The following is a 17,554-nucleotide window of genomic DNA, read 5'->3' on the forward strand; positions in this document are numbered from 1 at the left end:
TTTCTGGCTCCAGCCTGAACGGCTTTGTTAAAAAAAAACAAAAAAAAAAAACAACTGGGGCTGCAGCAGAGTCCGACCCGACTGTGAAATAGATGTTAAAAGTTTCCAAAGACACAAAACAATGAAGGTATGAGAGGACCTGAAATTATTAGCATTAAAACAAAAAGGGCAAAGTTTTTCTAGGCAGACCACAGCAGTACTCGCACGATGAGATTAGATTTAACAACTAATTGACAAAACAATCAACAGATTAATCAATAGAAAAACGGTTGTCAGTGGCAGCCCTAGATCCCACAAGTGGGACTATGCCTCATTGTCTACAGTGTGGGCAGTTTATATTGGTAGTAGAAATGTAATACTTCATAAACAAAGTAAAGATGAAGTACTGCAGTAAACAGCAGTAAATGGGAATCCACTGCCTGTTGTAGGTCACTGTAAGTTACCGTCTTTTGCTAACCCACTTATCTGGCTGTTTTTTTCTGAGGGAGTGACAGATTTAGAAGGACGCACCTTCTCACCTATATATGATACATGGCAGATTTCTGGACATCTACAGTTCACAAAGACAAGGCAAGCAAAATGTCTCCCTATTATTCTTGGAATGGCCTTGAAGTGAATCATGTAGTTTTTGCTTCAGTGAACATCACACTCTCCCTTCCCAGCATGCTTTTGAACATCATTTTTATCTTCTGCATGGTCTTTCCGCAACCAGGAACAGAGCGGCTGAAACAACCTCTCAGTGTTTTACTGGGATCACTTGTTGGGAGCAACATCGCACTTCATGTCTTCACTCTTCTGGCTGTCTTCTTTGATCTGATGTTATCATTCAATGCACTAATCTACGATATTACAGCGGCGGTTATGTTGTTTACCATGAGGATCAGTATCACCTCAACCCTTTGGCTTAACGTGTTCTACTACTGTCAGATCGTTCCAGCTCAGCATTCTGTCTTCCTCTGGTTGAAGAAGAACATTAGAGTCTTCATATACTCTGCTCTGATCATGGACAGAATCTTCTTTTTGTATGGATTCATAGCAACTGTTGTGTCTCTCCTTAAACAGTCTGGAAACTGTGCTCCAAACGATGCTGCTGTCGAACTTACAAAGCAGAACAACACTAACTCAAACAGAAGTCTACTGGTTAATACGCTGCGGCTAGAGTTAGGCTATTTCTCAGTCAGTCTTTGTGTGATGTTGGCATCAAGCTGTGCGACTATTCTCTACCTGCAGAGACACATGAAGAGCATGAAGGAGAGCAGCAGATCTTTCTCCTCTCTTCATCTTCAGAGGCAAATGAGAGTGACCGTCACGGGCATCATACAGGCTCTCCTTTACTTCTTTTGCTCGTCTTCAGTTGTGGTTAATGAATTTATCTCAATCCTCATGCCTTCATTCTTTGGTTTGCAGCAGCACATTATCTGCACACTTATTTTGTTATACTCTTTTGGGACAACCATTAACATGGGTTTTGGTCAGTCAATATTTCGCCAGGGTGCAATCAATGTTTGGGAAAAGCTGCTTCAAAAACGTAATCTTTACACTTGTTTGAGCAGATGTTCCAAAGAGGAGAAAAGAGAAGAAGCTTGAGCGATTTAGCCACATTTGGGAAACCAAACAAAGCTTCTTTTACCTGTCTATGCTTTTGCTTGGGCATGTGCATCAATGTTTGATAAAGAAAGCTTTTCATGAAAGAGCAAATACCAATGTTTACCGCCACACCTCTTCTTAGACAGTGAGTTATTTGTGATCAGAAGGACAATAATTAGGCAACTACATTGAGAGAGAGTTTGCACTGAGACTACCTTTCTCAGCCTTGCTGCCAGGGTAGCTATGCACTCTTAGTGAAAAGGGTTCAAGATTATGAACTCATAACAGTATGTACTGATGCTCTATACAATCATTTTCAGTAAAGAACCATGTACACATTTCTGTAAAGAAACAAGTACACATTTCTGTAAAGAACCATATACACATCTCAGCATTTCTATCATTAATAATTTCTCAGTCATTAATTTTGACATTCAATGATTTCAGACCTTACATAAAACCAAATCATTAGGGAATAGAGAGGGAATAGAAAGGGAATAGAAAGCAAGGACATTAGATTACCCTGTAGCATAAAGGAATTTGCCTTTACTTAGTAACTGACAACAAAGATGTGGTGTAGCCTTATCTCTGAGATCACATTATCATCAGACCACACTTTCCATGCACAATTAAATGAAATTGATTGCTCTTTCAACACTACTCATTCATATGTCTGTTTCATGTTATGGTTCACAACATCATGCAGCACTACTTTTTTGGCAGTATCAATCAAACATATAAAGCAAGGTACAGTATTTCATTAACCAATAACATTAACATTAATAATAACTACTGCAATCATCTGGGCCATCTGTGTGAATGTATTTCTAATATTTCCCAAGTAGGATGTGTACCCATTCTCTATAATTTATATTGACTTTGAGTCTTCTATCTAATATTTTATATTTCATGTTTTATACGCAATTGTCTGGTTGCTGTAGATCTGCAACCATATAGTCTGGGAAGTATTCCAGCAGCTACAGATTGCATATATTGTGTGCAGTGTAACCCAGTTGTGATGGAAGTAGGCTGTAGACTGAACAGTTATGCTGTAATATAGTGTTTTGTGGTGCTCCTTCTGGTAATACTATCTTACAGTGCACATATGTACACAATGTATTTATTGATTTTTGTTTTATATTGTAATTACTTCAAATGTGCATGTAAAGTTACTTTGAAAATTCAGACATGTACTCTAAACATAAAACTACTACTGTAACAGACTTTATTCTCAAAATCAGAAAGAAATCTATTAATAGGTTATATGTATAACAAGCAATAGTAATAAGGACTGTAAAATAAAGTTCTACCTTTTATTTAGCATATTTTGCAGGATGAAGCATGTTATGTTTAAAATGTTCAACAAACTAATGTTCAATAAACATTTTTAATGTGAACAACACAAAGTAAGTCATTACTGTGTTTGTTTAATTGCCTTTGCTATGGGACTAAAACACTGGATACTGGATCATGATAGAAAATAAAATTGTCTGGAAGGAATTATAATATCCACTTATGACAAACATTAAGTATGCATTTACATTATAGCATAAAATAACTAATAGAGCTGATTAAAAACAACAATCAGCTATACTGAAATATAAATCTTATATTTTTCACATGTGCAGCCCAGTCAAGTCATTTTCAGTGTGTTACTTGTTATGAGCTCATTGGTGAGGCATTATATTAGGCAGAGCCATTATATTAGTTTTATGGTCACATAAACTATATTTTTAAGGTTTCACATTTTCATAAACCTCCCTCTGTTCTGGATGAATTGGCCAGCAAAGTGCATGGGTGATTATTTAACCTCAGAACTGTACTGAGAAGTGTACTGATAACTGTAGAAGTGTAAAAGCACCAAATTTGTTCACGCTACATTACTGGTTTGTTTATGGGGTGGTTAATGTCAAAGTGCTCTGGCATGCTTTCAGTTCATAACACCATTACCCTAGAGCATTGAAAAATAACCTAGAATTAACAGTGTTAATTTGCATTGCAAATACAGATGGAATGAGATTTGTAAGTAAGAAAGAGCTACATCAGGAAACGAGTAAGAACTCTGAGCAGCTCTATTTTTGTGGGGAGAGTCTCTTATAAAGGAAGGAAAGGACTTTCCACATCCCGTCAAGCTGGCTTTTAATGCAATTGAATACCATGTTTTCTCCATTGAACGGGTTCCACAGCTTTTTACTGTACATGTGCCTTCCTTGAAGTCAGATTTTGTTGGGTGTATTAATAATTATGGCTGTTCAAGTAGACCATGGCTGGTTCACCATTACAATTGAGTGATTTGAATTTGACATTTTACATTTTCACAACGTTGTCATATGGCAATAAACATGCCAGCAGAAAATTTTCTAAATAAATGTAATAAATAAATGTGAGAAACACAATAAATAAAAATGATTTTGGGGATATTAATGCACAGATATTACATGGGTTGAATGTTCTTGTGCAATATGAGGTCTAGCAAAAGTCTTTAAAAGAAGTCTAACAGCAAATGCTTTCATTAGTGAGTGACAAAGTAAAAGTCATCAAACTGAGTATCATATAGAGCGAATGGTCATTGGCAAAGTCACAAACATACTGGCAGCCTTTTTTAATACAGCAAGAGAGCCATTCAAAAAATCCTGACAGCATATGCCAAACAAATTTATGTTTGTGTAAAGCTTAACTATGTTGTTAAATAGCGCTCTGTAAACATCACGCTGGGTGTTCCATGATCATACTGATATATCCAGACATAGTGACCCCAACTATATGTGTAGAGAAAACTATTATGGTCTTATGTCAAAAAAATATTTTCTGGTGATCTCAGCAAAAAAGAGGTGATTGAAGAAGATAATCACTGAATTCTTCCTCTATCAAACATGATGGAGGCACTGTTATAGCATGGACATATATGGCTGGCAATGAAACTGAGTCCTTATACTGAGTTATAATATATTGACAAAAGTAGAAGAATGAATTATGAAGTGTATGCAGCTATACTTTCTGCAGAATGTACAAAAGTGTTTGAGGTTGTTCATGGTCACTTCCATGTTTTGAACTCTCCATTATTCAACAATGTCAAAAAAATACAGTTTTCTATTTTAGGGCTCCTTTAAAAAACATGTGCAATGTGTAACTAGCTATACGTGTCTAATCTAATTGTTTAATTAATGTGTTTAATCTGAAATTAACCAAAATGCCCAGTGCATTTCTGTTATGTTCCATTCTCCCAAAGATTGTTAGATTGTTATTGAATACCAACTCTGTGCTGTTCAACAGTGGTGCCGGCAGGAATACATTTCATAGTATGCACAAGAACCCAACTACCTGTTTTTATTCTTACTCTCTGAATTTGGCATTTTGGCACAGGTAGATTGAACAGACAGATTAAACAGTAAAATAGTTTTCCTACTATTTGAAGTTCATTCCGATTTTTTGTTTATTTGCTTGCTAACATACAAGAAAAGCTAAATCCATCATTGCCAGCAATCACGATTAAGCACCAGAAATGTTGAACTTGCAGTGACCTATAGATAGACATTAACACCAATCTTTAGCCCTCAAATATAATGCATCATAACATTATGAGTGTAAAGTGGAGCTTATTCTCAGACACATTATTCAATAAAAAATCCAAATAATGTGCTGTTGTCACAGCTTAATGTTCAAGTAAGAATGGTGTATGCATGGTGAATACAGGATTACAGCTTCTGGCGCCAGTACTGTTCATCGGTTGGAAGCTTGTCATATTTTTCACACTAACATGCCTGTTTCAAATTCCCTTATATTAATACTTTGTATTATTCTAGCGTCTTAAGAGCAGATTCTATCCGATAAATTATTTGCAATGAGTGCAATCTCTGCAGTACTGACGCCACTTGTAACAATGGCTGCCCCTTCTGGCCTCAGAGGGTTCTGCAGATGGCTAGACCATGTGCTTTGGCTTAAGCTCTGCCCCTCATCTGACATTATACACCAGACTCAACTGAAGCTCATGCCTGGACTCATTAGGACTCCTTTGAAGCTCCTGGCTTTCAGCGTGACTTAGCGAAGCCTCTGTGCTGGCTTTTTAAGCTGGCTTTGTTTTCTGGAATTTGAAGTATGTTTGTGTTTGTTATATTCCTGCCTCTGCCTGCCCCAACTACAAACATGGGAAAAGCCCAAATAAATCAATTTAGCACATGTAGCCTGCCTCAACTGTGTCAATACAACTACTGCTTGCTTCATGGGTGCTGTTGCAGACGCCATAATCATGCTGCGACATACTGCATGTGGCTGGGGCAGGGGGATACATGATCCAGTAGATTGTTTTCCCAACAATGAGAAAGTAATTTTTTCTTTCTTTTCCTTTTTTTGTGCAGTTTAAATTAGGATCATAGTAGGTGTGCATGTTTTGCCTGGTATTTTCTCAGTGTCATTTTACATAGTCTGGAGAGTAACTTAAAGGATAAAGGATAAAGGTGCACGTATTCGTATATAACTCGTATAACTTCCATTGGGTGGTATCGTCATACGAATGCAGAGGGGCAGGAGAATCCTGATTTGTACTCATCACTACCAGTAATTGATTCTTTTTTCATGAATTGCCGTGAGCACATTAACAAAATCAAGGTGGTGGTATGAAGGGCTCACAGTGGACTGAGAGGATAAGCTCTTATGTGCAGTATGATCCTTCAACAAATTTGTCTGGTCTGATCAATTTCCAATGTAAATCCACATGGAAGCAGATGTAAGGCATTGCATAAAATTTTCATATCTGTCACAGGAGTGACGGCCTGTAAGTTTCACTAATCATTACCGATTCCAGGTAGAAGGAATGGACATATGAAAGTAAAATCAGTTGGGCATTGTGTTATTATTGCAAATAACTTCTTTGAATGTACAACATTTTTTCCAGTGTTTAGTTCAACCAAAATGAAGTCTTATCACCAACGACTGATCGTTGAAATTATGTTATTTCCATACTAAGCTATATACCATAAAGTCTATAACCATTCCTTCTCATGAATATGAAACAAATGCTGTAAATCAGGGGATTATACAGCAGGTAATATGATTACTAGATAGGAAGAACACTGTAAAAGAAAGGCCATCACATTGCATGATGAATACAGTTGTGGTTGTACATACAGTACAGTCATCATGGGTATGAACATCATGCCAATATTGGTCTTTCAGTGCTTTCCTTAAACTGTTCTTACACACGCTCCTGAGTTTGATTCACTCGTACCAGCACAACACACATTAACACACCAGCACCATGACTGTCAGTGTCATTACAGTGTTGAGAGTGACCCACCACCCCAATAATTGCCATCAACAAGCTTCTGGGTGGTAGAGTTCAGCTATATGTGTTGATTTCCTGGCACTGACCAGAATTTAAGCCTGTCCACATATTTTAGAACCATTAAAAAACTTTTCAAAACCTTAGTGCTTGCCTGCTTTATCCTTTTCTCAACAAGTGTGCAAAACATGTGTTGACTGTAGAGTGCGACACTGGTGTTCCAGCAGCTTCCAGTTCGTGCCTGGTGGTTCTTGGTTTGTTCCTCTTAGCTGAGGATGACAGTTTTGCACAAAATTCTGACCCTACCACGTTGTGTGTCTCAGTATTCTGAATGTGAACATTATATTATGCTGCTGGCTTGCATCTGCATGATTCCATGCATTACACTGCCACATGACTGGATATTTAGATCATCGCAAAAAATAGTAGTTGTACAGGTGTTCCTAATAAACTGCTTGGTGTATAATTCTGTTGCAAGTTACATTGACGTGTTTCCAAATAGTTGGAAAAAAAGCACAGTTACTGAAAGAGAGAAAGCAGTCCCGTGTTGTTGATCATTGATGTGAAAGAGCACTCTGAATGTCCTAAATCACTCGTGCTTCTTTCCAGTGGGTGCGATTTGCATTGTAAAAACAACTGAGACGTATACATTACAAAGTTTTCATATCTCAGTAAGATGAGCTGGCTTACACAATCACCAAATTCACACCTCAGAGTTGCATCCAAATAGCAGGTGTGGATTTGGTGGACATTTCGACTCAGGTTTAATAGTGACACCATAATAAAGCTCTCCTGTGCAAATTGTCATGAATGACTGGAACAAATGACATATATGATCTGACCCCATAAACTCACTGCATATTCATAAAATGACAGTGAGTAATACTGGTTGACCTCAGGACACCTGTCATACAAGCTTTACAATGCCACGTTTGTAGTGTCAAATACAAATTTGTTCTTGCTTTGTAATTGTCTGATCTGACTTTCTAACTTTCTACTCTCTCCATCCCGTATATAAATGGTTTATAGGAGATTTTGAAAGTTGCCATTTTAGGAGACGAATTTCTATACATCAGCAATGTGTAGGTCAATCCATTATTTGCATTCCCGTTTTCTGTGAGATGTTGAAAGTAGAAAGGTAAAGCAAATACAAAATGGGTGTGTGGGGTTTTATGGATACTGCTGACTTTCCTTAGACACAACTCATCATAAATGTCTTTAACGAGCGTTTTGTGGAACCCCAGTAATAGCCTGGTCATTTATGTTACCTACTGACCCACATTCTGAGTCAATGACAGTGAAACAGCACAGATCATTCCCGATTATATGTGCTCAATGTGTATTCATCTGAAGAACTTTCTTCAGGTTTATCAGGAAATGTAAGTATCATTATGTCTTTTTGACCCTCTAGGAGGAGTTGAGGGACTATCAGAGAACCTCAGTAAGGCAAACCCCGAGAAATTTGTAGCTGTTTCATGAATGAGGCCAAGACCATGCCCTCAATCCGGTCTCCTATTATTGAAGAGCTTCTCTGTGTTGTTGGAAATGTCATCGACACCATTGGACAGTGCATGTACTATTTCACTGTAGCAAAACAAAACAAACAAACAAACAAGCAAAAAAGATTTGGAGTATTTGTACTTTATCATACACTTTTTGAAATGCCTTATATCATTGATTGGATTTTCAGGTCTTGATCTGACCAGGTTTACTCCATTGTATAATTCCCATTGAAATATGCGCAAAACATAATACAGTATGTCTGTTTATTCTCCAAAATTGAGCTTGAAGGATGATTAGTAACATACCTGGAATCCTTACCTTAGGACTTGTGTAATGTCAAGTTTTTGTATGAACGCAGTCAACCGTGAAGAAAACCGTGAGCAACTTTGCCACATTGTCTGGGTCGAACACTTTGCCTTTTTGGAGGGTGTGTTATTAAGGAGGAGACACCTCCTTACCAATAGAGAGCATATATGACGGACTCGAGAACATTCGGGAGGGATCTGAAAAAGAAAAAGTAAAGAAAGCTGACAATAACCCTGAGGGCGTCTCTGCTGAAAAAAAGTTCTACACTCTGCTTCAAAAGGAACGAGCCTCCAGAAAGCATTTAACTGCTTATTTGTCATCCGGAAATAATGTTTCTCAACGTCACATCAGTTTCAGCAATTACAATGAGTTCCACGGCTTTTGCTTCAGTGAATGTTCCTCTCGCTGTAGTTAGCATCATTGTGAACATTTATTTTGTTTTCTGTATGACCTTCCCTGGGCAAGGGTCAGAACAGCTGAAGCAACCTCTTAAAGTCTTACTAGGATCACTGTTCGGATTCAACACTGCTCTTCATGTCTGCAGCCTTCTTTGGGCTTTAAGGGATTTTCTGTTTTTTACATTTTCTGCATCAAATATTGTATTTACTTATGTTGTCCTAGATCTTGTGTTGTTTTCTGTAAGGGCCAGTGTCACATCTTCTCTTTGGCTCAATGTGTTCTACTACTGCCAGATCGTTCCTGCTCGACACTCTTTTTTCATCTGGTTGAAGAAGAATATTAAACTCTTCATATACTTTGCTCTGATCTTGGACAAAGTCTACATTCTGTTGGGATTGGTCATAAATGTTGCAGACACTGCTGTTTACTTTTCTACATATTTTAAATATATTGAAATTGTCAATTACACAAATGTAAATTCATTGGAAATGTTTGCAACAAGTATTTTACTGTCTCAAATAGTGCTGATAAACTTTTGGATAAGATTCTGTCTAAATTTGGTCAATCTTTGTGCAATGTCGGCAGCAAGCTGTGCGACTATTTTCTATTTGTGGAAGCACATAAAGAACATGAAGGGCAGCAACAGCTACATCTCCTCTCCACATCTTCGAAAACAGATGAGGGTGACCATCACAGGCATCTCACAGGCTCTCCTTTACTTCTGCTGCTCAGCCTGGATGACACTTGATGCACTCCTTAGAATTAAATTACCTATCATGTTTGATATGGATCGCCATATCCTTTGTACTTTTATATGTTTTTACTCTTTTGGAACAACCATTAATGTGTGTGTTGGTCAGTCAATGCTTAGGCAGCGGGTTGTTCACCTTTGGAAAAAGATTCTTCTTTTATTTTCAATTCTGAAAGACTAATTCTTTATTCTCATAATACACCACCCTCAAGTTTACTATTTATGGTAGAAATTAGTTTTTCTTTTTTGTTTTGTGTATTAGGTTGTCTCTCCTGCTTAGAAATCTGATATGAACTTATTGCAATTGCATATGAACACTATCAAAACCAAGTATCTGCAAAATGTCACATTTACAAGATATATTTTTATTTTCATTCTAAAGGCTGGTTATGAACACACAACATACAAATGTCTATTTCATTCTAATACTTCTGAAGGGCAATGTACTTTATGTGACCTTTATGGTAAAATAGTTTAAATACAGTGCCCTTTCTTTGTTCATTAATGTAATCATGAAGGGCTTAGCTTAAAGGTCCAGTTTTAATTTCAGCAGTTTTTTGTTTTATTGTAATGAGGTATGGGACTGGACTTCAGTGCTGTACGTTAATCAGTTTTGCCATTATTGGATTGTTAGAAAATGTGTTGAAATTAAACTCTTTAAACACCACAGCTTTTTATTTAGAGTACTGTCATACTGCATGGTCCCTTTAAACTAACCATATGAACATAAAGTTCCATTAAGTCTCCACACTGTTTTAATTTTACAAGACATTACATGGTCTTATCCAAGAACTGTTTATTTTTTAATTTACAGACATTTATTGTCATCTGTAAATTTTACGAAATAATTAAGTTGTTTAATTGTCTGCACGTAAACACTGTCCATGAAAATGAGCCAGAAATGTTTACAACTTGCTTAATATGAGTCTAAGTATAGTCTTGAGAAAGTATAGTCTCTGGGTTGTGAGGGGATGAACTGAGTCTTAAAATGTTAGAGATTTTTAGTTTTGTCTTGCTATGAGCAACAATCCTGGCATATCATTCTAAAACCCTTTTATTCTGGAAAAACTGCAGCTTGGAGGTCAGAACTCAGGCATTACACACAGTAAATGCAGTGTTTAAGAGAAAGTCACAATTTTTTTTTTTTTTGTGATCAGTTTTTAATCAGTTGAAGGTTTAGTAAGTTTTCAAGAGTTGTGATCATACTTGTATACTTGCATAACAAACTATATGGAAGCCAAAATACAACAAAGTGAACTGTTTCAAGTTGTGTTGCTTCTTTCCTGCATTTACTTCACATAACACTTTTTTCTGTCCATCATTTCTTTTTGTAACAAACTGTATGGCTGGGAGCTCTGCCATAGCAAAAGTGAAAGAAACAATCACAGAAGCTTAGAAGTCATTTAAAAAGAAACAATTCATACATTAAAGCTGTTGGTATATCAGTTAAGGGCGGGTCTGAGTCAGTCTACATGTGTCCCAAGTTTAAACCACCGTCTTAAGCAAGGTCAATTTGCATTACAAATCCAAGTGCAATGAAACCTACTGGGCTATGTTGAGATACATAACCTGATTCTCACACACTTCACTAAAGAACCCAAAAAGGGGTCATTTTAATGTTGGATTCTAAGGGGACTGCAGATAAAAGAAACCGTGGCTAAGACATGCAGCCTTTCAACTGAAATCCTGACATTCTAAAATCTCTTTAGTTTAGCATTACGCATTACAATAGTGTTGGTAATGTCAGATACTGATGTAAACAAGGTATGGGTACAACCCTGTACAGATTCAACCGACATGTCAGACATATATTGGAAAATGAGGTGGTTAAAAAAAGTCAAGGTACTTAATATTCAAATACAGGTAAGAATTCAGGCAGACAGCCAGTGCTGTAAAGAATGCAGATGTGCACTCACTGACCTGTTTGTTCCCTTGAATAGAAGGGGCGTATCACTGCTCAGTGATCAATCATGCAATTCATGCAGAAAGGTTACTAGAAAAGCCCTAGTTCCCTAGACATGGGTTAGAAAACGGCACCATTTTACCAGTAGAGAACATATATGATGGACTTCTGAGGACTACATTTGCAAAAATGGCTCCAAATGCCTCTGGGGTTGACCTTTTTAGAATGAGTTCCAAAGCTTTTGCTTTGGTGAATGTGTTTGTGGCTGTTTTCAACATCCTTATGAACCTGTTTTTTATCTTCTGTATGGTCTTTCCACAACAAGGGCCGGAGCATCTGAAGCAGCCTCTGAAAATCTTGCTTGGTTTATTGATTGAGTGCAGCATTGCTGTTCATGTCTGCATACTTATTTTTGTTCAGAATGGAGATGTCATTTTCGCCCCAGAATCAGCCGAGTTCTTAATCTACCACATTATAGAGGAAGTTATGTTGTTTACCATGAGGACCAGCGTGACCTCCCACCTTTGGCTGAGTGTGTTCTACTACTGCCAGATTGTTCCAGCTCAGCGTTCGTTCTTCATCTGGTTGAAGGAGAACATCAGAGAATTTGTTTACTCTGCTCTGATCATGGATAGACTCTTCTTTTTGTCTGGCTTCATCAGCAGCGTTTTATATTTTTCTGAAATCCATAATTTTCCTGAGAATATTGCTGCTGCAAATCCCAACCTCCCAGACACACAACAGAATGCGACATCTGCAAAGTATCGTAGGCTGTTTGATTTATATGTGATACAGTATTGGATAAGATTTCCTTATTTCTTGCTCAGTCTTTTTGTGATGTTGGCATCAAACTGTGCGACCATTCTCTATCTACGGAAACACATGAAGAGCATGAAGGACAGCAGCAGATCCTTCTCCCTTCCTCGTCTTCAGACACAGATGAGGGTGACGATCACGGGCATCGTACAGGCCATCTTGCAAATAATCTGTTCATCCTGGATAATATCTGATGGACCCCTTCGATTGACATTACCAAGCAATTTTGATCCAGATCGACACATATATAGTACTGTTATCTCTCTGTACACCTTGTGTTCAACCTTGAACTTGTGTGCTGGTCAGTCAATATTCCGACAGCGAGCAGTTAATGCATGGCAAAAACTTGTGCAATATTTCACAACCCTGAATGACTGAACTAGTGATAATACATACTCGTTACATGCAATAGACCAAGGTTCCTAATCCCACTGCTGATCCCATTCCTGAATGTTTCCAGTTTTTCCTGCTCTAGGACACCTGATTCAGTCCACAGTGAGTTTGCTTAACAGGTAATGAGTTGAATCAAGTGTTCTAAATGGAAAATGCACAATGTGTATAAAGTTGGGTTCCCAGGGCTGGTGTTGGGATCTCTTACAATAGAGTTTATGTAAACAACTTGTGATAATTTATCAGACTCTCAGTGGAAACACCAGTACTTTACAAATGCAAATTCAGCCCACGATTTGTCTGGATAGTTTACCTAAGTATGGCTAGAGATGACATCTTGACTTTTTTAATGTCCAGATTTTATCTAAATGTAAATAGCTTATAAGCTAACAAATGACATTTTTTGCTTTATGCAGGAGCTTACTTTAATTTTGAAATGAAAATTAATATTAATTAAAAAATAGTAAATAGGTTTTAGGCTAAGTGCTAATTGGCTGTAAAGTTGGCTGTAAACATTGGCTGAGTAAAGTTTACACTCACTGATCTCAAAAGTGTACATAAGCCACTGTCAGAAAGTCCTACAACTGCAGTGGAAAAGCATAAAACAATGTGTAGTGTTGTTTTATAACAACACTACATATTTGTAACATTTTTGTGCTATTCTGTATTGAAGTGCATTGTCTGTAGAAAAGCTTTTGCACAAAGCTCCATATGATACTATTACATTTTAGTATCTCTTGGAAGCATCCTCGAGCATCCTTTACCAACCAAGGCATTATTAAATCTTCCTAGAAATTCTCTGGTACAGCTGTGTGGCCTCTTTAACGTGTTTATAATAATTATGCATTAGTATTGTATATTTAAGATTGTATTAAACTGTGACTCTCTGTACCTTTGGAGACACATAAAGACCATGAAGGACAGCAACATCACATTTTCCTTTTTTCTATCTACCGAGACAGGACTATCATAGGCATCTTCTCTTTTTTTGGCATTTGCAGCAAAACATAACAAAGAGGTTACTACACTGTACTTCACTGTCAAAAAATGGTCCTGGATTTACAATTTTACAAGTTAAAATAAGTGCCTATTTTATGTACATGTCTGTACACCAATAGACACACAGTTATTTAAATAACTATTATTCCTATCTGTACTATATCTCCCAAACTGTCTATTATAATATGTATGTATATATTCTTATGCATATATCCAAATTTTATATAAATATATGCAAATGTCTGTGAACACCCATTTTATTCTAGCACTTAACTACTTTAGGTTGCACCTGTTGCTGATGGTGCCAACATCCTGACCTCACAAACACTCTTGTTGCTGAGTGCAATCAAAATCTCACAGCAGTGCTCCAATATCTAATAAAAATCCTTTTCTGGACAGTAGAGACAGTTACTCCAACAAAAGCAGGACAAACTGTTGATTCCAGAAGAATGATGTGTGTGTATAGGTGTAAGATGGCTTTTTTAATCAGTGGCTATTTATTTTGGTAGAACTTACACCCAGACACAGACCTACACCCAAAGTAAATTTGACGAATAAAGATTCTGAATCTGATTCTAATTCTGATTTATACAAATATTGATAATTATAGATATTAACCACTGGTTTCACAACTCCATCTAGTGGTTGAAATGTTTCACACGTCTTAATGCTAATCACTTCCATTGAAGGAATACTCCAGCTTTGCCATCTAGTATCTCTATCAGGCATTTCTGCATCATACAGTTGATTCCATGGACTATACCTCTGTTAGAAACAAAGAGAAGAACAGAAACATTGAAACACACCTACAATAGAGGCCATTGAGCATTTGTTGAATTCCTCATGTCCTGTGGCATTGCTGTAATCTTATACATGCAGGCTTCTTGTTCTGAAATACTGAAATATTTAGGAAATAGCCTTTAATGTTTTATTTCACACACACAAACTCTGCCCTATACATGAGCAGCACTTCAACGGATTCCCTAGATAAGAATGAAGCTCTACCCCTGCTGAAAAATCCAACTCAAGACCTCAATACAACTCAAGACGTCAAGCTACATTTTGCTGGTAGCTGGTTTTGGTATGTTGATCCAGTTTTGCCAGTCATGCTGGTCATGCTGATGAACCAGACTGGTCGCACTGCTCAACCAACATGCTTGATCTAGCTTGCAACTAGCTTGATTAAGTTGATAATGATCATAGACCAGCTAAACCATCAAACTCATGAGACTTAAGGCATGAGACTTAAGCTCTTAGATAACTTTTACCAAGGGGTCAGACCTTAACTGGCTTGATAGGGCTATGGCTTGTTCACAAACATTGTCCGGAAAGGCAATGCACATTTCTAAGTTTATATGTATTCTAACTCCTCAATCCTTGTCCCAACAATCTCTGAGACCTTGCCCAGCACACTGGACTTTAAAATAATTGTTGGCCACAAAGCAGAAGAAAAACTAAAACCAGGCAGTTGTTTTCTCTGTTTATAATGTACTTAAGAAAATGCAGGAAAGGAGGTTATGTTGAGCTCTGGAAGAGCAGACAGAACAGTTAGAAAGGCATTTCAAAACTCCTGTTAGACTGCAAAAGACCCATAGGAAGATTTATCAGACTCTGGAGTGGTGTTGCATTGTTCTACCGTTGGAAGAATCATCAGACGAAAATCTTGCATACATCCTAGCCACAGAATTCATCATCACAAGTGTTTATTTGCTCCAAAGAGTCCCATTCAAATGGCAATGCTTCTGTACAGTCGAGTGACCATATGTCTCATAAAAAAGCTGATGATCGAAGAAGAGGATGGATTTACAGCAGGATGACAGACTACCTCAAAAGGCGCAAGCTGAAAGTTTTGCCATGGCCCTTAAAGTCCCCTGACTTATCGTATAGAACTAGAATTCCTTTATATTCATTAACAAGCTGTATTACTAGCCGTGCCCAAACTTTGTGCCCAAACCTCTGTCTCATGTTTGGGTGTCCATTCAAACAGCAGGCCACACAAGTGATTGAAAATCATTAGTGTGTTTTACCAATGTGAGTATTTTGCATTGTAAATACAAATAGGAAGAATTACGTACACCACAGAAGATCTTTCATACATTTATCTGATTATTTTGAATAAATAGTCAAAATGTAAGACATTGCCGCCCCCTACACCTGTTAGATAATGAGGTAAACCTTCTGTTTGATAATCATTCGTGATTCAGAGAGTTAAGATTTGAAAGCTAAAACCTTTTTTGTTTCAGTGAATGTGCCACTCTCTGCTGTCGGCATTCTTTTAAACATGTTTTTTATCTTCTGCATGGTCTTTCCACCACAAGGAGCAGAGCAACTGAAAAAACTCCTCAAGGTTTTACTGGGATTACTTGTTGGGTGCAACATGATTATTCATTTTTGTTGCTTATTTATTGTTTTCTATGAGTTTTTCTTATGTGAGGTGGTTTTGGACTGGTACACATTATTGGTCATGTCAGATCTGATTTTGAATGTTATGATGTATACCATGATGACCAGTGTTACCTCCTGCCATTGGACAAATATGTTTTACTTCTGCCAGATTGTTCCTCCTCGGCATTCATTCTTCATCTGGTTTAAGAGGAATATAGGAGCGGTAATTTATTCTGCTTTGATCTTAAATGCAGTCTTCTATGTGTTTGGGATGGCTGTAGATGTAGCTTATTCAGTGGCACGTCTAAAATATTACCATGCATATAATGTATCAAGTGAAATGGTGGAGGAACTGTGGAATTCAATGTTTGTAAACAGTTTAAAAATTAACGAACTTCTGGACCAGATTAGTCTTTTTCTCGTTCAGTCTTTGTGTGATGTCGACATCAAGCTTTGCAACTGTTCTCTACCTGTGGAGACATATGAAGAATGTGGAGGAGAGTGGTGTCTCCTCTCCTCGTCTCCAGAGACAGATAAAGGTGATCATCACAGGCATCACAGTACAGGCACTGCTTCACTTCCTCTGCTAAGATGGAATTTTAATAGATGAAATCATGGCTAAATATGTCAACATGGGTTTTGACATGAATGCCTATATCCTCTACACTTTCATGTCTTTGTACTCTTTTGGGACAACCATTAACATGGGTGTCAGTCAGTCATTGTTCCGGCAAGGGGCCATTCATGTTTGGCAAAAACTTTGCCAGACTCTCGGTTTCTAATTTTACTACCTGAATAAATGACTGTAACTATTCATCAATTGTTTCATGTATGTAAAACATTTGCTGTAAAGAATATTCTGTAATATAAATTTATATTGAACCTGATGTTGCAAAGTTTACAGATTGTAAACTTTATAATTGGCTTGATATTAACATTAAATATTGCAAATATCCCAATACACAATGTCTCCTGAGTATCATTTCCATGGAAAAATATCACATACACATAATGTTCAATATTTAAACATATTACCAGCTTTAAGGTTTTCCTGTTAATATGGTTTGTTTGTTCGTTTTATATTCTTTGTTTTTATTCCACTATAAAATGAATGCAAATACAAAGTGAGCAATAACATGTTTAATGGTTTATGCACTGTAACAAATGTTTATAGTTTTTGCAGCATTACTTTAATGTACTATTTATTTACCTCTTGTAATATCTTGATCAATGATTT

At 37.1% G+C, this 17,554-nt stretch overlaps 2 protein-coding genes and 1 pseudogene across 2 annotated transcripts; all 3 read left to right on the plus strand.

The window, feature by feature from the left end:
* Window positions 1-579: 579 nt before the first annotated feature.
* LOC140561251 (uncharacterized) lies at window positions 580-1,587 on the plus strand. The gene has a single exon (XM_072686339.1). It carries the CDS (start codon window positions 580-582, stop codon window positions 1,585-1,587), a length of 1,008 nt encoding a protein of 335 aa, XP_072542440.1.
* A 10,329-nt stretch (window positions 1,588-11,916) lies between these two features.
* LOC140561252 (uncharacterized) lies at window positions 11,917-12,921 on the plus strand. Its single transcript, XM_072686340.1, has one exon. It carries the CDS (start codon window positions 11,917-11,919, stop codon window positions 12,919-12,921), a length of 1,005 nt encoding a protein of 334 aa, XP_072542441.1.
* A 1,970-nt stretch (window positions 12,922-14,891) lies between these two features.
* LOC140561253 (uncharacterized) lies at window positions 14,892-17,099 on the plus strand (annotated as a pseudogene).
* The last annotated feature ends 455 nt before the right edge of the window (window positions 17,100-17,554 follow it).

The sequence above is a fragment of the Salminus brasiliensis genome, chromosome 8 (assembly GCF_030463535.1).
Source record: "Salminus brasiliensis chromosome 8, fSalBra1.hap2, whole genome shotgun sequence".
Taxonomy (NCBI): Eukaryota; Metazoa; Chordata; class Actinopteri; order Characiformes; family Bryconidae; genus Salminus; species Salminus brasiliensis.